General features: G+C 55.0%; 2 protein-coding genes across 3 annotated transcripts; one reads left to right on the top strand and one right to left on the bottom strand.

The window, feature by feature from the left end:
* The first annotated feature begins 1266 nt into the window (after positions 1–1266).
* Positions 1267–9790, top strand: LOC131093839 (endothelial cell-selective adhesion molecule-like). The gene is made up of 7 exons (XM_058041183.1): positions 1267–1314; positions 6519–6673; positions 8103–8316; positions 8393–8548; positions 8693–8815; positions 8915–9053; positions 9415–9790. The coding sequence occupies exons 1-7, from the start codon at positions 1269–1271 to the stop codon at positions 9764–9766; spliced, it is 1185 nt and encodes a 394-aa protein (XP_057897166.1). The 5' UTR covers positions 1267–1268; the 3' UTR covers positions 9767–9790.
* A 93-nt stretch (positions 9791–9883) lies between these two features.
* NRGN (neurogranin) lies at positions 9884–19069 on the bottom strand. Of its 2 annotated transcripts, none has more exons than XM_058041187.1 (5): positions 18899–19069; positions 16262–16504; positions 11451–12137; positions 10712–11351; positions 9884–10651 (listed from the first exon to the last, which is right to left on the bottom strand). In XM_058041187.1, the coding sequence occupies exons 1-2, from the start codon at positions 18911–18913 to the stop codon at positions 16298–16300; spliced, it is 222 nt and encodes a 73-aa protein (XP_057897170.1). In that variant the 5' UTR covers positions 18914–19069; the 3' UTR covers positions 9884–10651; positions 10712–11351; positions 11451–12137; positions 16262–16297. The 2 variants fall into 2 exon arrangements, with proteins under 2 accessions (XP_057897170.1, XP_057897168.1); XM_058041185.1 differs by having other exon boundaries at positions 16298–16504; positions 18899–19064.
* Positions 19070–19614: the final 545 nt, after the last annotated feature.

The raw sequence follows: 19614 nt of genomic DNA, 5'->3' as shown, positions 1-19614 counted from the left end.
AAGGGGAAGGTGGGGAGGGGGAGGGAGAGGGAGGGGGGTGGGGGAGGACGCATTTATGCCTTTTCAGCGTGTTCCTGCTCCAGCCCCGCGCCGCCGCCGGGGCCGGTGGGTTTTATTTCCTGGAGCTCATCCATCGGTGACATTGTGACATACGATGAATGTGTCGGTCCTAATAAAATCAAACAAACACGTACAGAGCTTTCCACACATCCTTCTCCTTCTCTGGGGCAGTTTGGGGAGGTGCCGAGCTCTTCTCTGTGGATTTTCCCATCAGGGCTTTGCTCCTGGGGTCATTGTTGGAGGAATTGCTAATTTTTTTTTTTAATGAGGGGTGAGCACCGCCAGAGCTGGTTGCTTTCCCTGCAGAGGTTCCCAGAATCCTTGAAAGAAGTGAGGGTCAGTGCCCATCTGGAAGCTGGCATCACCTTTGAGCCCTGAGATGTGGAGTGAGGAAGGGGAGCAGGTCACCAGTGGGTCACCAATGCACTCTCCCCACTCTCAGCCTTCAGCTAGAGGGAGAACGAGGTGAGTTGCCCCAAAGCTGCTGAGCTGGGAGCGTGGGGTGCATCAGAGGCTGAGGATGCTGTCAGGGAGAGGTGGGCTCCCGGTGGGATCAAGCCAGGTCGATCCCCAAAGCCTCCTTGGTGCCGGGATCCTGCAGTGCTGGAGGCCAGGCTGGATTTACGGGGGGGCGGCGAGGGCGAGGAGGGATTAATTCTGCCCCCACCGCCTCCTCCTCCTCCTCCTCCGCCAGTGTCTAATCTCTGCTGGGGCTTCGAGGTCTGACCCTGCTCTGATCGAGGACCGGGATAACCCTGGCTGAGCCGGGCAGGATCCACCCGAGGCTCCCGAGAACCAGGTACTCAGAATTGCCCTTTTTTTGGATATTGTTTATTTTTCAGGATCGATGCGTTTATCTGAAGGCCGGGGGGTGTTGGATGAGTGTGAAGGATGCAGGACGGGATGTTCCACCCTACCGGCGGGGGAGGGATGAGAATGGGGCGGGTTTGGGGTCCCCGCGCTCCCCATGGCGGGGGTGACATTTGACACAGCGGTGCCGCGCTGCACCCCCCTTAACCCTGCTATAACCGCTAATAACCCACACAACTCATGAATAACCGCGCGCTGCGGGGCGGGGGAGGGCCGGACCCCCGGGGGAGGGTCCGTGCGGGGCCGGGACACCCCCACGGGGTGTGGTGGGCTCGGGCCCGCCCCCACCTGGCGGTCCCGCCCCCGGCGCCCCCCCGGCACCTGCTGCGGCTCCGGCCATGGGCGCGCTGCGGCGGGCGGCGCTGGCGCTGGCGGCGCTGCTGGGTGAGCGAGCCCCGGGGGCACCGGGGCACCGAGCGGGACCGGGGGACCGGGGGATGCCGGGCAGGACGCGGCGGAGCTGTGGGGATGCAGCGGGCGAGGTTCGGCGGTGCTGGCGGGGGATCGGGGTAGCGCGGCGGGCACGGGGCAGGACGCGCTGGGACCGGCGGGACGCGGGAAAAGCGGGATGGAGCGGGCAGAACGAGCGGGAGATTTTGGAGAAGCATCGGGCAGGACCCGGAGATACCGAGGGGGCACCGGGCAGGGTGTGGGAGCAGCCGGAGGCACCCGGGATCCCGACACCGCTGGGACGCCTTAGGGTGGCACCGGGAAGGACCAGCCTAAATGCATGGACCGTGGGGTACCAGGGGCGGGGGTCACAGCACCCAGCTGTCTCTGTGCCCCCAGTCCCCTACCCCAGCAGGCAGGTTGGGAGGAAAGGGGGGAGAGATCCATCCCCCTCCCCTTTTAGGAGTGCCTGGAGTGGAGAAAATCTGAGTCTTTCTGGGAAAAGCCGTTTGTGCCTTGGAGCTGCCAAACAGCCGCTTCCAACACCCCCAAACCCGATGTACCCCCATGTGGGGACACGTCAGGGACTCCAAAGTGAGTCCACAGTTCACCTTCCTGCGTGGTACTGGGCAGGAAAAATCCACTTGTTTTCCCTTGTTTACTGGTGCTGCACAGCCATCCCAGCTGGTTTGGAGGTGGGGGATCTCAACGCTTCTCTGTCCTTGGGTTTTTCCCTTCTTCCACCCCTAATTTCCCACCCCATTTGAGTCTTTTTGGAACTTGCCACGGTTGCTCCAAAAGAAAACATCCTTTGGCATTCCCAGCGAAGGAGAGGCCTTTGGAGAAAGGAAACGGCCCCAAAAACAATGGCAGCAGCATTTCCTTCCAGCAGAACACTGGGTGGGGGTCCTGGAGCCGCCACTTGTTCCTCCTTGAAGGTTTTCTTCCTTGATAAAAGTTAATTAAAGCATGCTTGGATGAGGCATGGGGGTCTCTCAGCCCTTAAATCCCACCAGGGCGCTGCTTTGCCGCATCCTGATGGCGTTTTCTGCATGAAATCATGATGGATTCCCACCAAAAAAAATCACACTTGAGCCCTGGGATGTGACATCACGGGCACTGATAGCTCAAAAATGCAGCAAAAAGACCCTTTTGAACCCCAAATGTGTGTTTTTCCTTTAGTTTGGCTTTCTAGCAGTCCTTCCTCGTCCCGTGGGATCCTCATGAGATCGTGATGGGGAAAAGCAAAATGTTTGTCATCCTTGTTTTCTTCCCAGTCCCTATCCAATCCCAATCCCTTCCCATCCCAACCTCATCCCCTGCCCATCCCATCCCATCCCATCCCATCCCATCCCATCCCATCCCATCCCATCCCATCCCATCCCATCCCATCCCATCCCCGCCTCTCCCTCCCACACCAGGGGTGAAGCACGTTTCCATCTATAGCAAAGTCACATATGATTATTGCATTATTTAATTTTTTTTCCCCAAATTTGGTCTCTCTGGAGGATAGGGCACTTTCTGGCCCCCCCCTGCCCCCGGGGTCGTGAGAAATGCCGCTGTGGATTTTCCCAAGGGATGCTGCACAGCCCAGCATCTCCTATCTGCCCGTTTATAAATAGTCAAAGTTAAGGGAAGAAAAGGAAAAAAAAAAAATCCCCAAAAATAATTTTTAAAAAAGGGAAGGCTGCCTTGCAGTGCTGAGATGCTCCTTGACCTTTTTCCAAGCTTTTTCAAGGGTCCCTTTTCCGGCCAGATTCCCGCTGTGTATTTTAAATCCCAAGCTTGGTCTTTTGGGATTTAATTTGGGTCTGGGTTTCACATGACTCCAGCGCCTTAATCCTATCAACTGGGGTCATCAAACCCCAACCGCCTCCGGGATTTAATTCCCCTGCAGTTCATGATTTAGAGACTTGGGGAGGGGGCTGCAGGGGGAATTTGCTTTTTTGGGGGTTCGGGGTGTGCCAGAGGCAGGAAACAGCTTTTATTTGGGGGTGAAAGGATAAAATTTTAGATGAGGATAGGGTGATTGATATCAGCAGGGATTAATGTTAAGATTGCAGGGATTTAAAGGTGATTTTTTTCCATAGGGAATGAATTCAAAGGGAAATTGAAAGCTGTTTTTAAATGTTTTGTCACGGGAAAATTTAAAGTATTTTAGAATGCTAAATTGTGAGATATTTATTTAATAGGGGAAAAAAAATTATGGCTATTTTTAAAGGTAAATTTAAGTCTATTCTGTTTTTCCATATGCAATAAAAATCCCAGCAGATGGGCTGGGGCGGGGGGAAAACACCCGGGCAGGTGTTTAGCTCAGGGCAGCTGGATCAAAACCCAGGTTTTGAGCCCAAAGAGCAGCAGGAGGGGCTGAGGGCCCCAGGCCCCCCTGGATGAGTATGAGCACCACGAGCAGCTTAATTTTTTCGATCTGGTTAAAGCATTAGAGGATTTGCAGCGTCGAGGTGGCCAAAGGCAGAGCTGTGCCAGGGGGTTCGTCCCGTGCCTGCAGCTCCAAACCCAGCCCCACCAGCCTTTCTTAGGGTCACACCTGTCTGAGACAGCGAATTTGGGTGAATTCTGCAAGAAAAAGGGGATTTTGAGGAGAGGGCACCCTTCAGATCTGGATCCATCTCCCTCTCCCCCATGCACTGGAGGGGAGATGATGGAGCTGGGATCTCCTGTTGCCACAGGAGTTTTAAGGATGGCAGAGCAAAGCTGCAGCCCCAGAGCACAATTAACATAATTAACGTGCTCCTCATTAGCTTTCAGGGTTAACACCCCCGGGTTTGCAGCAGCTCTGAGGCTCACGGGGCTGTGTTGATGCCTTGGGGTGCAATGGGAATCCTCTGGCTGGTGCCAGAACGTTTTTCCCTCTCTGGAGCCTGGGTATCCCCAGGAATCCCCAGCACCTTTTTTGTGCCCAAAAAGCCATGCTGATGGAGGATGTGGAGTGAAACACCTGGATTTTCCCAGGTGCTGGGGATGCACAGGGGTGTAGAAGCTGTGGAGTCATTTATCGATGCCATCTGCATAATCAATGAACTATAGTATTAATAATTTTTTTATTATTATCATTATAATCATTATACTTGTCACTCTTTTATTACTAATATCATTATAAACACTCTTATAATTGTTTTTGTAACTATTATAACTGTTAGAATTGTTTTTATTAAATTACAATTATAATCCTTCAACCAGATCTGTTACCTGTTATCTCTAATATTTCTAATAGAAATTACAATACAATTATTGAGTGTAATCTATTTTCTTCTAGATTATCCCAGTTTAACACATTTTTGTAATGATGGAGATCTGGGCTGAAAACACCTTGATTTTCCCAGTTGTTGAGAATGCAGGGAGGTTTAGGGACTGTGTCATCTGCATAATTAATTATCTGTATTATTATTATTATTATTATTATTGTTGTTATTAATATTATTATTATTTTCTATTTCTATTTCTATTTCTATTTCTATTTCTATTCTTATTATCAGTATTATCATTATTATGACTGTAGTTGTTATTGTATTGGAATCATTGTTAAAATTATTACAATCACTATTATTATCATTATTAATATAACTTTTATCATTATTATTCCCACTTTTAGAATTATTATTCTCACTTTGATCATTACTCTCATTATTCTGAGCACTATTATCACTTTCACATCCCCGCTATTATCCCTATTCTTACAAAAATATACCTATATTTATAACTCTTATAAATTATATGTTCTCAATGATCTATTTTGTTCTGGAAATTCCAATTTAATGAGTCGCCATCCCATATTTCTTTCCGCTTTCTCTAAATTTCATACAATTATCTGTATAATTACATATAAATACACTGTAATTACCATTATTTTTCCATACTCTCTATTGGATCTGATACCACAGCTTTCTATAATTAATAAATAATATTATCAATGATTTGGGACCTGCAGGCGCCTCCAGCATCTCCCCCCTCCCCAACCCCTCTAGGATTTAAAGGTTTATGTTCTTAGCCTGGGTGAGCTATTTTTACGCATCCTCACCAGACTGGGCCTTATTTCTCCCAGTTTTTCACCAGAGAAGGGAAATGTAATTATTTTTTTTTTAATTCCTGAGAAGACTTATCAGCCAGAGCAGAGTTTCCTGCCTGGAGCTGGAAGGCTCCGTGCGGAAATGGCACCCATGCCTTGCCAGGAGGGGGATGAACGGATGCGGGAGGAGGCTAAAAATACCCCCCAGCTCCTTGTTTCCCTCTTCCCACCCTGGAAAAATCCAATTAAAACCTCTGAGCTCTTAGGGAAAAGCGTGAGGTTATTGAAAGCTCCCGAAATCCTTCCTTTTCCCCCCAAAATGAGGGTTTGGGATGAGGGGGCAGCATCATCTTTGCCCCTGCATCCCGATGCGAGGCATCCCTGGGGCGCTGGCAGGGCCGGGCCAGCCGGGGTCACGGATCGATGCTGGATGGATGCAGGGATGGAGCTGCTGGCGTGCAGGGCCTGCTGATGTTCCCCTGGGAAAAACAAACCAGCCCCAGCACAAACTCAGCCTGGGCTGATTAATTTTCTGGCCGAGCCTTAGGGGCAAAGCTGGGGAATGATCTTCCCCCAGGAGCTGAGCATCCCTCTCCAGTCCGTGGTACCACCCTTACCCCATCAACCCCTCCAGTGGGGCTTGGGGGATGCTGGCATGCAGGGGACACGGTGACAGGGATTGGGGTGGGATATTTAGGGTCAAATGAGAGAAAGCCACTCATGGATTATCCCAGTTTAGTGCTGGCAGCAAAAATGGGATGCTGGGAAAGGCTTGTGGGGTGCACATGGGAGAACCCTACAAATAAATCCCGTGAGATCTGGTGCAGCATCGCGGGAGGCTGGGAGTACCCCAGTACTGAGCTAAGGGGGTGTCTGCCTGCTGGAGGTGGCTGTGCCTTAGGGAAGGGTGACTTGTGCCTTAGGAATTCCCGAGCTGAGCGTGGGGAGGAAGCTGGGGTGGGAGGGAGCAGCAATGTCCTCCGGAGCAGGCGGAAAGCCCTTCCTGTGGCAGGGAAGGAGGCAGAATGTTCTCTTGGTTCGGCTTCCTGGTGATAACCTGGGATTGTTGTTTTTGTCTTGGGAATGGGGGTTTTTCTAGCAGTGAGGTTTTGTGGAGAAGTAGCACCTGGGGTTGAGTCATTTCCCCGTTTCTTCCCTCTCCCATGGGCAGGTGTCTCCTTGGCCGTGCTGGAGGTGCACGTGGGGACGAGCCTGGTGTTCTCTGTGGAGGGGCAGCAGGCAGTGCTGCCTGTCTGGTACAGCAGCCACTCCCACAAAGAGCCCTACATCACCTGGATGCTGAACAAGAAACCTGCTCCCTTCCAGGTGAGGAGAGGGCAGGGGCTGCAGGACTGGAGATGGAGGGGACCAAGCTGGTCAATGACCATGGAGGGGCTGCTGGGGGTGCCTGTGATGGGGGGAAGATTATGGTGCCGACCATGGGGTAGTGGCCACAGTGTCCATGGTGGAAGGATGCCCATGATGATGAGGTGGCCATGATGGAAGGAAGCCCATGATGATGAGGTGGCTGTGGTGGAAGGAAGCCCATGATGATGAGGTGGCCGTGGTGGAAGGAGGCCCATGGTGCCCACCATGATGCTCATGATGGGATGATGCTCATGGTGCCCGTGCAGGGAAGATGCCCACAATGGGCAAATGCCCATGATGGGGGGAACATCATGGTGGCCCACAATGGGTAAGTGCCCATGAGGGGAGGAACCTCATGGTGGCCCACAGTGGATAAGTGTCCATGGGAAGGACGTGGTGCCCATGATGGGGAGATGCCCACAAAGGGGAGATGCTCATGGTGGGGACGTGCCCATGGGGAGATGTGTGGGGTTCCCACAGTGGGGGCATGCTTGTGGTGCCCATGGTGGAGAGTTGGCCCATGATGGGGTGAAGTTCATGGCACCCACCATGGAGAGGTGACCACCACGGGGGACATGTTCATGGTGTCCACCATGGGGACATACCCATGGTGCCATCCCCATACCCACGGGGAGCTGCTTGTGGTGCTCGTGAGGGGGTGGTGTCCACAATGGGGGGATCTCATGGTGCCCACCATGGGGGTACCATTGATGGGGGTGCTCATGGTGATGTGTAGATGCCCACAATGAGGTCATGCCCACAGTGCCTGCAGTAGGGAGATGCTTGTGGTGCCCACAGCGGGGAGAGACACAAGATGGCAAGAGATCCAAGATGGGGAGATGCCTGTACAGGCAGGTGTTTGTGGTGCCCATAGTAGGGTGAGACACAAGATGGCAAGAGATCCAAGATGGGGAGATGCCTATGCAGGCAGGTGTTGTGGTGTCCATGGTGGGAAATGCTTACACTGGGGAGATGACTGTGGTCCTCATGATCAGGAGGTGCCTATGGTGGGGAGGTGCTCATTGTGCCCATGAGGGGAGATGCCCACACTGGGGTCATGCCCAGGGTGCCTGCAATAGGAAGGTGGGAGATACCCCTGGTGGGGAGAGGTCCTTGGGAAATGCCCATGGTGCCTACAATGGGAAATGTCCACAATGGGGCACCACTTGGGGTGCTCCTGATGGGGAGATGCTCATGATGGGACAGTTGCTCATAGTGCCCATGCCAGGGGTGTTTGTGCCTGTGGTGGGGAGCTGCCTGCAGCAGAGGCAAGGCTGGAGGGGGCTTATGCAGCAACCACTGCTCTACAAAATTTGGGATTTTGGGGGACTCTTCTCTCCAGCAGCACGATCTGGAAGCACAAGCATGTGGTATTTCCCCAATGCAGATCCTGTCAGTCATAGGCGGGGTGGTGAAGGTGGAGGAGACAGATCTGAAGGCCCGCGTGGGGTTCCTGCACCCCATCGAGACCCGCAACATCTCGCTGCTCATCAACGCCACCCGCGAGCAAGACTCGGGTCAGTACATGTGCACTGTCAATGTGGTGGATGACATCATCAGGATGCACAAGAACGTCGGCCTCATCAACCTCACCGTGCTGGGTAAGGCTCCCCCAGTCCCCCCGGCTCCCTTGGAGCTCCCCACGGTGTCCCTCAGGACTAACACCTGTGCCCACAGTGCCACCGGCCACCCCCACGTGCCAGCTGCACGGCAACGCCGTCGTGGGGGCCAACGTCACCCTGAGCTGCTCCTCCAAGAAGGGGAAGCCCTCGCCCGTGTACCAGTGGCAGCGCGAGCCGCCCACCCTGCAGGTCTTCTTTCCCCCTGCCCAGGGTAAGGTGGCACCGGTGTGGGGCTGGGGAGTGGGCTGGAATGTCCTGAGAAGATTCAGATTTCATCTCCTTGACCACTTCCTGCACGAGGAGGTGGAGGGTGTGGGAGTGGCTGTGAGGCAGCACCCAAATTTTTCACCTGCAGACCGGGCCAAGGGCACCCTCAAGCTGACCAACCTCTCCCTGGAAATGTCGGGCGTCTACGTCTGCAGGGCTGAAAACCAAGCAGGTTCTGAGAACTGCAGCATTGTCCTGGAGGTACAATCAAGTGAGTACGTGTCCACAGGGCTGGGGAGGGGGACACAGTCCCCATGAGGTCCCTGTGGGAATAAGACAATGAGGGAATCTCTGTCTCTCTCTCTGGCAGCAAGCACCAAAGCAGTCATCGCCGGCGCCGTGCTGGGCTCCCTGGGTGCCCTTGCCACCATCATCTTCTTTGCCCAGAAGTTTGTTGGCTACAGGAGGAAAAAACGTGACAGCCAGGAGGAAGGAGCCAACGAGATCAAGTGAGGAACTCTTCTTGTGGAGGGGGCTCAAATCATCAGTAGGTTTCAGGGTTAACAGACGAGGAGAGTGTTTCCACCTCTGGCCCATCGTTTCTCAGGCTCAGAGTTAATAGTGGGGAAGAGTTCTTCATCTCTGGCCGGTCATCAATATGCTCCAGAGGCAACAATCAGGAAGAAAGTTTCCACCTCTGGCCAGTTGTTATGAGGTTTCAGAATTAACAGGGGGATTTTCCACCTGTTCTCCCCTTTCCCTTTTTGTTTGGGGTTCCGGGATGTCTGCACACCCTCACTGTGGAGGGAGGGATGGAGGGATGGAAGGGTTCCCAGAGCTGATCTCTGTGACACTCTCCCCTCTTGGCAGGGAGGACGCCGTGGCCCCCAAAACCCCATCGTGGCCGAGGAGGCCGGCCTCAGACACCCTGTCCAAAACCAGCACGCTGTCGTCCATCGCGGGCACGCGGCCAGGCTACGGAGCCAGAGCCCCGTCCGACACCGCCTCCATCCTCACCAGCACCGGCAGCTACCGGGGCCCCCCTCCCCGGGCGGGGCCGCGGCCCCCCAGCCTGTCCCCCCCCGCCGCCAACGGGACCCCCCGGCGCCGCCCGGAGCCCCCCGCCCCCGCCGCGGGCGCGCTGCCCCCCTCCAGCCTGGCACGGGCCGGAGCCGTGCCAGTCATGGTGCCAGCGCAGAGCCGAGCCGGCTCCTTGGTGTGAGCAGCCCCAAAACGGGGTGCCCGCAGCCAGCCCATCCCACTCCCCGATTCCTGGGGTGGTTTTGGTCCCTTTTTGGGCTTTCCTTTTCTTTTTAACAGATGCCTCGAGCAGCTGGACTCGTCGTGGGTGTGTTTAATGGGTGCAGGGGCTCTCTGCGTTGGAGGGACCCCATAAATATCACCCCCCAAACCAGCCCCAGCCCTGCCTCAGGGGGGTCCCCTTTTATGGTTTTTGTTTTTCTATATCTATATATCAGGTGAAATGAGGGATTTTTTCACAAAAGAAAGTAGGGGTGGGGGGAGGGGGGATGATGGGGACACACACACACACTTTTTTTAGGGGTTTTCTGATTAAAAGCTGCTGCGCTGCCCAGCACCGGCGCTTTGGGTGAGTTTGTGCGGATTTCGAGGCGGGGAGGGATGTCCCACGACCTTCTGGGTGATGTCATAGGGCAGGGTGATGTCACAGTGCACCAGCCAAGCTCCTCAGGCTGAGGTGACATCACGATGGACGCGTTGTCACACCCATGACCGTGATGTCACTCCCTGTGTCAGGAGGTACAATGCCACAATGAGTGTGTGACATCACAGCACCTGAATGAGGCCCGGATGATGCCATACAGGCATCACATGTCCATCAGGGATGTCACCTGAGCCTGCATGATGTCACACCTGCCATCACACAGCAGCAATGTGACACGTGCCTGTATGGTGTCACACCCACAGTCATGCCTGGTGGTGACATCACACACAGTGGAATGATGTCACTCCAGCCATCACAAACACCTGTATGATGTCACACATCCAGCAGTGACATCACACACCCCTGTATGGTGTCACACACACCTGTATGATGTCACACACACCTGTATGGTGTCACACACACCTGTATGGTGTCACACACCCGTGTATGGTACCACACATCCAGCAGTGACATCACACACACCTGTATGGTGTCACACATCCAGCAGTGATGTCACACACACCTTCATGGTGTCACACACCCAGCAGTGACATCACACACACCTGTATGGTGTCACACACCCAGCAGTGATGTCACACACATCTGTATGGTGTCACACACACCTGTATGGTGTCACACACCCAGCAGTGACATCACACACACCTGTGTGGTGTCACACACCCAGCAGTGACGTCACACACACCTGTGTGGTGTCACACACCCAGCAGTGACATCACACACACCTGTATGGTGTCACACACACCTGTATGGTGCCACACACCCAGCAGTGACATCACACACACCTGTGTGGTGTCACACACCCAGCAGTGACGTCACACACACCTGTATGGTGCCACACATCCAGCAGTGACATCACACACACCTATATGGTGTCACACACACCTGTATGGTGTCACACACACCTGTATGGTGTCACACATCCAGCAGTGACGTCACACACACCTGTATGGTGTCACACACACCTGTATGGTGTCACACACACCTGTATGGTGTCACACACACCTGTGTGGTGTCACACACCCAGCAGTGACGTCACACACACCTGTATGGTGCCACACATCCAGCAGTGACGTCACACACACCTGTATGGTGTCACACACACCTGTATGGTGTCACACACACCTGTGTGGTGTCACACATCCAGCAGTGATATCACACACACCTGTATGTGTCACACATCCAGCAGTAATGTCACACACACCTGTATGGTGTCACACACCCAGCAGTGACATCACACACACCTGTATGGTGTCACACACCCAGCAGTGACATCACACACACCTTCATGGTGTCACACACCCAGCAGTGACATCACACACACCTGTATGGTGTCACACACCCAGCAGTGATGTCACACACATCTGTATGGTGTCACACACACCTGTATGGTGTCACACACCCAGCAGTGACATCTCACACCCCTGCATGGTGTCACAGCAGCTGTCACTTCTCCAGTAGTGACATCACCACCCAACTCATGCCAGCACCTCGCAGGTCATCTCCCGCCCCCAGTGATGTCACAGCACGCGCTGATGTCACGTCCCAGCCTGGCAGTGATGTCACACGTGCCTGCAGCGTGTTGTACACACACACGGGCAGTCCCTGCTGGCATCCCCAGCCCTCCCCCTGCCCACTGTGACCTCACCGCTCTGCCGCTGGCATCAGAAGGCACCGAGGACAGGCCGGGGCTCTGGCAGGGGCGTTTATTGGGGCGGGGGGTGTCTGGGGCGGGGGGGGACAGCCAGGGACAGGGGCGGGGCCTGGCTGTGGGGGGACCCCGGGGGGTGCATGCGGGGGGCAGGGGGTGAAGCGGGGGCTCCTGGGCCTCGGCGGGCAGCGCTGGCAGGGGGTCGGTGGCGAGGGGTGTCCGGTCAGCAGCTGGTGGCCCCTGCAAGCAAGGAGAGAGCGAGAGGTCAGCCTGGGCATGGCCCTGCCTGTGCCCTGCGCCCTGAGTCTTGTCTGTACCCTGCGCCCTGCTTGCACCTTTAGTGCTCTCTGCACCCTGCACCATGCTCTGCCTGTACCCTGCACCCTGAGCCTTGTCTGTACCTCATCCCCTGTCTGCACCTTTAGTGCTCTCTGCACCCTGTGCCCTCCCTGCACCCTGCCCTGCCTGTACCCTGTACCCTGAGCCTTGTCTGTACCCTGTGCCCTGCACCCTGTCTGTACCCCCGAGCCTTGTCTGTACCTCATGCCCTGTCGGCACCTTTAGTGCTCTCTGCACCCTGTGCTTGCCTGCACCCTTCACCCTCTACCCTGCCTGTACCCTGCACCGTGTGCCCTGCCTGCACCTTTAGTGCTCTCTGCACCCTGTGCCCTCCCTGCACCCTGCCCTGCCTGTACCCTGCACCCTGAGCCTTGTTTGTACTCTGCCCTGCACCCTGTCTGTACCCCTGAGCCTTGGCTGTACCTCATGCCCTGTCGGCACCTTTAGTGCTCTCTGCTCCCCATGCCCTGCCTGCACCCTGCAGCCTGAGCCTTGTTTATACCCTGTGCCCTGCACCCTGCCTGTACCCTGCACCCTGTGCCCTGCCTGCACCTTTAATGCTCTCTGCACCCTGTGCCCTCCCTGTGCCCTGCCCTGCCTGTGCCCTGCACCCTGAGCCTTGCCTGTACCCTGTGCCCTTTAGTGCTCTCTGTACCCCCGTGCCCTGTCTGCACCCTGCAGCCTTCACCCTGCCTGTACCCTGTGCCCTGTCTGCACCCTGCCCACACCCTGCCCCTGCTCCCGTGCTGCCCCTGCACCCTGCCCCCTCTCCGTGCCCTCCCCCTGCCCACCCCCTGCCCGTGCTCTGCTTGCAGCCCGCCCACACCCTGCCTGCACCCTTGTCCTGCCTCCACTGCTGCCCACACTGCCCTCGCCCAGCCCAGGAACCTGGGGGAGACCCCTGCGTGCACCCCCCGAGGCAGAGCACCGTGACAGGAGGAGGGGAACCCGGCTGCCCTGCTGCCAACCTGCTCAGCCCCCCTAACAAGGCATCCCAAAGGAACCTCTGGGCCCTAAGAAGCTGCACAGCACCTGCACTTGGCAGCTGCCTCCTCACTTCAGCCCTCTGACATCCTCACTGCAGCCCCAGTGCAGCCCCAGTGCAACCCTGCTCAACCCTCACTGCAGTCTCATTGAATCCCCATCCCCAGTTCATTCCCACTGCAGCCTCACTGCATCCCCCTGTGCAGCCCCACTGCAGCCTCACTGTGTTTCCACACTGTCCCCACTGGATTTTCACAAAACCCCCACTGCATCCTCAGTTCATTCTCATCCCAGCCCCACTGCATCCCCTTTGCAGCCCCACTGCAGCCTCACTGTGTTTCCACATTGTTCTGACTGGATTTTCACAAAATCCCCACTGCATCCTCAGTTCATTCTCATCCCAGCCCCGCTGAATTCCCTCTCCATCCCCTGTGCATGCTCACTGCATTTTCACTGACTCTCCAGTGCATTCTCACTGCATCCCCATTGCTTCCCCACCACATCTCAGTTCTGTTCCCACTGTACCCTCAGTTCATCCCCACTGTGTCTCAGCTGAGCTCCCCTTCCATCCCCACTGCATCCCCAGTTCCTTCCCACTGCAGCCTTGTTGAATCTCCACTGCATCCTCCCTGCATCCTCCTCTTCCTCCTCACTGCATTCCCACTGCATCTTCAGTCCATCCCCATTGTACCTGCACTGAATCCCCATTGCACCCCTACTGCATCCTCACTGCATCCCAGTTCCACCCCAGCTCCATCCCAGTCCCATCCTCACTGCATCCCAGTCTCATCCCAGCTCCATCCCAGTCCCATCCCCACTGCACTCCTACTGCATCCTCACTGCATCCCAGTTCCATCCCTGCTGCACCCCAGCTCCATCCCAGCTCCATCCCAGTTCCATCCCTGCTGCACCCCAGCTCCATCCCAGCTCCATCCCAGTCCCATCCCCACTGCATCCCAGTCTCATCCCAGCTGCATCCCAGTTCCATCCCAGTTCCACCCCAGCTGCATCCCAGTTCCATCCCAGCTGCATCCCAGTTCCATCCCCACTGCATCCCAGTCCCATCCCAGCTGCATCCCAGTCTCATCCCAGCTCCATCCCAGTTCATCCCATCTGCAATCCAGTCTCATCCCAGCTGCATCCCAGTTCCACCCCAGCTGCATCCCAATCTCATCCCAGCTCCATCCCAGTTCATCCCATCTGCAATCCAGTCTCATCCCAGCTGCATTCCAGTTCCATCGCAGCTGCATCCCAGTCCCATCCCAATTCCACCCCAGCTGCATCCCAATCTCATCCCAGTTCCATCCCAGCTCCATCCCAGTCTCATCCCAGCTGCATCCCAGTCCCATCCCAGCTGCACCCCAGCTGCTCCCCAGTCTCATCCCAGTTCTATCCCAGTTCCATCGCAGCTGCAGCTCCCCCAGCCCCGCCACACTCACGTGGCCGAGCCGGCAGCGCTCCCTCCCCGCCGCTAACCCCGAGCGGGCCCCGCCGCTCTCCGGGGCCATCCCGCGCTCCCGGCACCGGCCCAGCGCAGGGCACGGCCCGGGCACGGCGCAGCCACACCCGGGGCTCCAATGCCACGCGGCCTCGGCACCGTGGGCGCTTTTTAAATTTACCTTTTCCTGCCAGGAGACTGTGACACAGGCTTTTAAAAATAGCATGTGCTGAGGCGAGGCGCTCGGGGTGGTGTTGCTAAGGGAGAGATTCAATCCAAATCTAGGGCTGCGCCTTCCCATCCTACTTCCCATCCTTCCCAACTACTACGGCGCGCACCCAAATTTAGGGCAAGGCAGGGGCTGCCTGCCTGTGTGTTTCCATCTCCTGGGAGGAAAAACCCCTTCTCCACCTTGAACCAGTGTGGGGAAGGATGCTCCATCCCAAATATGCGCAGGGAAGGATGCTCCATCCCAAATCAGCGTGGGGAAGGATGCTTCATCCCAAATCTGCACAGGGAAGGATGCTCCATCCCAAATCAGCGTGGGGAAGGTTGCTCCATCCCAAATCTGCACAGGGAAGGATGCTCCATCCCAAATCAGCGTGGGGAAGAATGCTTCATCCCAAATCTGAGCAGGGAAGGATGCTCCATCCCAAATCTGTGCAGAGCAGAATGCTCCATCCCAAATCAGCGTGGGGAAGGATGCTCCATCCCATATCTGCACAGGGAAGGATGCCTCATCCCATATCTGTGCAGAGCAGAATGCTCCATTCCAAATTTCTGCAGGGAAGGATGCTCCATCCCAAATCAGCGTGGGGAAGGATGCTCCATCCCAAATCTGCACAGGGAGGAATGCTCCATCCCATATCTGCACAGGAATGGTTGCTCCATCCCATATCTGCACAGAGCAGAATGCTCCATCCCAAATCTGCACAGGGAAGGATGCTCCATCCCAAATCTGTGCAGAGCAGAATGCTCCATCCCAAATGAGCATGGGGAAGAATGCTTCATCCCAAATCTGAGCAGGGAAGGATGCTCCATCCCAAATCAGCATGGGGAAGGATGTTCCATCCCAAATCAGCATGGGGAAGGTTGCTCCATCCCAAATCTGCACAGGGAAGAATGCTCCATCCCAAATCAACGTGGGGAAGGTTGCTCCATCCCATATCAGCGTGGGGAAGGATGCTCCATCCCATATCTGCACAGGGAGGAATGCTCCATCCCATATCTGCACAGAGCAGAATGCTCCATCCCAAATCTGTGCAGAGCAGAATCCTCCATCCCAAATCTCTGCAGGGAAGGATGCTCCATCCCAAATCAATGTGGGGAAGGATGCTCCATCCCAAATCTGCACAGGGAGGAATGCTCCATCCCATATCTGCACAGGAATGGTTGCTCCATCCCATATCTGCACAGGAATGGTTGCTCCATCCCATATCTGCACAGAGCAGAATGCTCCATCCCAAATCTCTACAGGGAAGGATGCTCCATCTCAAATCAACTTGAGGAAGGATGCTCCATCCCAAATCTCTGCAGGGAAGGATGCTCCATCCCAAATCAACAGAGCAAAGGACACTCAGAGCAGCATCCTCACAGAACTGACCCAGTTTTGGGGGGCAGAGCGGGATTTGGGGGGTACCTAGTCGCCGTTGCGGAGGTCGCCGCCGCGGGTGCTGTTGGCGCACTCGGCGTCCTTGGTTTTCCGATCGATCTCGCCCCCTTTGATCTTCTTGCGGGTCATATGGCCACGGAAACTAGCCTGGATCTTGGCAGCTGCCGCGTTGGCATCGGGATCGTCCAAAGGGATGTCCAGGATGTCCTCGTCCAGCTTTGTGCAGGCTCCCTCCTGGCGGTGCCAATGGCAGGGTTATGGCTGGGACCTCAAACCTCACTCTCAGCCCTCTCCCCAAATGAATCTGCTCAAGAAGGTCTTAAATGAGCCCCTGTTCTAAGAATTAGGTTTACTCATTAAAAATCGCGCTCCTTTGCTAAAAATGAGGGGTTTTGTTAAAAATCAGGGTGGCTTGCAGGTGTCTTGGGGAAATGGCAACCCTGGAGAACACGGCTGCAGGAAGCCAGACTCCAGCCAGGGTGGTAATGCAGGGAGAGGAATATCCATGGAGCAGAGGATGGGTTCTGGGGAGTATTTTTGGCAGGGGGCTGGGAGCCATCCTGCACAAAATGAGCTGGTCATGCCTCAGTTTCCCCTTTCCTCAAAGCCTGTTGCATCCTCCTGCATCCCTCCTCAGGGCTTTGGTTGGAAACAGCAGGAAATTTAGGAAAGCAGTGATGCCAGAAGGGAGGAAAAGCCCCACCAAGGATAAATCACTGTAACCCATTCCCCCTCTGCCACAGCCCACCAGAGCAGCTGGACTCAGCACCAAGTTCAATGGGGAAAAAAAAGAAAAACATGGGAAAATGAAATGAGGTGGAAATGAGCTGGCATTGGATGATCCAGTGCCAGCAGCTGTGGGGGTGACGCCTTTGTGTTGCCCCACAAGCACTTAAAGGAGTTTTGGGGGGCTTATTTGGAAGCTGTAGATTCAGGGGGGAGGAAGCTCATCCCGTTGGAGCATGCCATGGCTCCACCAAGTTGCTCAGGTTGTTTTACCATTGTGAAAGGTGAGGATAGTTCCAAGGTGGAAATGATATGTCCAAGGTGGAAATGATATGTCCAGGGTGGAAATGTTATAGCCAGGGCTGGAAATCTTATAGCCAGGGGAGAAATCCTATAGCCAGGGGAAGGAAATCCTATATCTAGGAAAGAAATCCTATATTCAGGAGAGATATCCTGTATATGCAGAGGTGGGGGAGAATAACCTATATCTAGGGGAGAAATCCTATATACAGGTGGGAGAAACCTATATCCAGGGGAGAAATACTATATCTGGAGAAGGAAATCCTATAGTCAGGGGAGAAAACCTGTACATGGAGGGGCATATCCTATATCCCAGTGAGAAATCCTATATCTAAGAGAGAAATCCTATATTAGGAGAGAGGAAATCCTATATCCAGGGGAGAAATACCATATACAGGTGGAGGAAATCTACATATGTGGGGGCATTTCCTATATCCGGGGAGAAATCCTATATTCAGGGGAGAAATCCTAAATTCAGGGAAGAAATCCTACATACAGGTGGCAGAAACCTATATCCAAGTTGAGAAATCCTGTATATAGGTAGGAAAAATATATATTCAGGAGAAAAAAATCCTATATCCAGGGGAGACATCCTATATTGAGGGAAGAAAACCCACAAACCCATAAACAGGGGGCCATATCCTATATTCGCAGGAGAAATCCTATATCCAGTGGAAAAACACCATATCCATGGGCTGAAGATCTCTATGCAGCTGATGAAAACTTGTATCTAGGGGAGAAATCCTATATTCAGAAGGAGAAATCCTACATAGGAGGGGGATAAGTCCTATACATTGGGGAGAAATCCTATATCCAGGCAAGAAAAATCCTATATCCAGGCAGGGAAAATCCTATATCCAGGCAGGGAAAATCCTACATCCAGGCAGGGAAAATCCTACATCCAGGCAGGGAAAATCCTATATCCAGGCAGGAAAAATCCTATATCCAGGGTGGGCTTTGCCTCTCTGGAGGTGCTCGGGAGGAGAGATGGGGGCTTTTCCCTGTGCTGCTGTCTTAGCAGGAGGAGGAAAACGGGGGAAAAGTGGGGAAAGGGGGAAAAAATGGGGAAAAGGGTAAAAAAAAAGAGGAAAGGGGGAGGAAAAGGGGGAAAGGGGCACGAAAAGTCAGGGGGTCAGGGAGAAAGGATGTGGTTTTCTCCCCAGGCTGGTTTAGCAGGAGGAGGGGAGCTCACCCTCGGGTGAGAAGAGAGGGGTGCACCCCAATTGAGCCCTTTTTCCATAGGCAACCCCCGATCCCACCTGTAGAGCAATTGTGGGGTGGGGGGGAAGACAAAGCTCCATAAAAGCCGCATTCGAGGTCGGGGGGCATTTTCCTCCGTGGGCTGTGGGGTCAGGCTGCCGGCCGTGGGATGGAGCCCGAACTGGGGTGAGCAGGAGTGGGGATCGGGGGGCTGGGGAAGGAGCAGCAGCGCTGGGGGGGTCTCAGAGTTGGGTGAGCTCTCGGTGGGCGCAGCACCCCCAAAGCCCCCCAAACCCCCCCAAAGCCCCCAAAGCCCCCAAAGCCCCCAAAGCCCCCAGCGATGCGGTCAGGGCTGGAAGGCAGGAGCGGAGCGGGGCCGGGGAAGGGAGCACGGGCACCTACATTGCAGCAGTCCATGGCGGAGGGCGGGTGGGCGGCCAGCGGCGGGCGAGGGGCTCCGGCAGGATCTCGCTTCTTCCCCGGCTGCTCTCCCGGCGCAGGTGGCAAGTTGAGCGGAGCCGCTTGCCTACGTAATGCGCTTTCCTCCGGGCGAGCCTATCAGCCCGACACCCCTGCCAGGCTTTTGGGGGGGAAGGAGGGGTGCCTTATTTTTTTTTTTTTTCCTCCCTTTCTCCTTTTTTTTTTTTTTTTTTTTTTTTTTTTTTATTTTTTTTTTTTTTTTTTCCCTCCTCCAATTTTATTTTGCAGCCTCCAACTCCCTCCTAACACTTAAAGGAGCCGGCAGCTCGCTTTGGAGTTTCGTGGAACACAACATCACATGCAGGGGATGCGAGCCAAGATGTGATGAGCCCTGCCTTTGGCATGGAGGGTTTTTTGGGGGACAAAGCTATAGCAAATGGGGGTGATGGGTTCATTTTTGGGGTGTACATGACCCACAGTGATGCTGGAGGCAGGTTTTGCCCCCCGGGTTGGTTTGCATGGGGGGGAAAAACCTTCTTGACCTACTTAGGACTTGGTCCTGAAGGAGGGTGAGGATGAGGATGGCAGGGATGAAGATGGTGAGGAAGGGTGGGCACGGTGGGACGCAATGTCCCACTGAGCACCCACAGAACCCCGGGGCTGATGTGCCCAGCTGCACATCCCAGCAGAGGAGTGGG

The sequence above is a fragment of the Melospiza georgiana genome, chromosome 27 (genome assembly GCF_028018845.1).
Source record: "Melospiza georgiana isolate bMelGeo1 chromosome 27, bMelGeo1.pri, whole genome shotgun sequence".
Lineage (NCBI taxonomy): Eukaryota > Metazoa > Chordata > Aves > Passeriformes > Passerellidae > Melospiza > Melospiza georgiana.
This window is presented reverse-complemented; position numbering and strand designations above follow the sequence as displayed.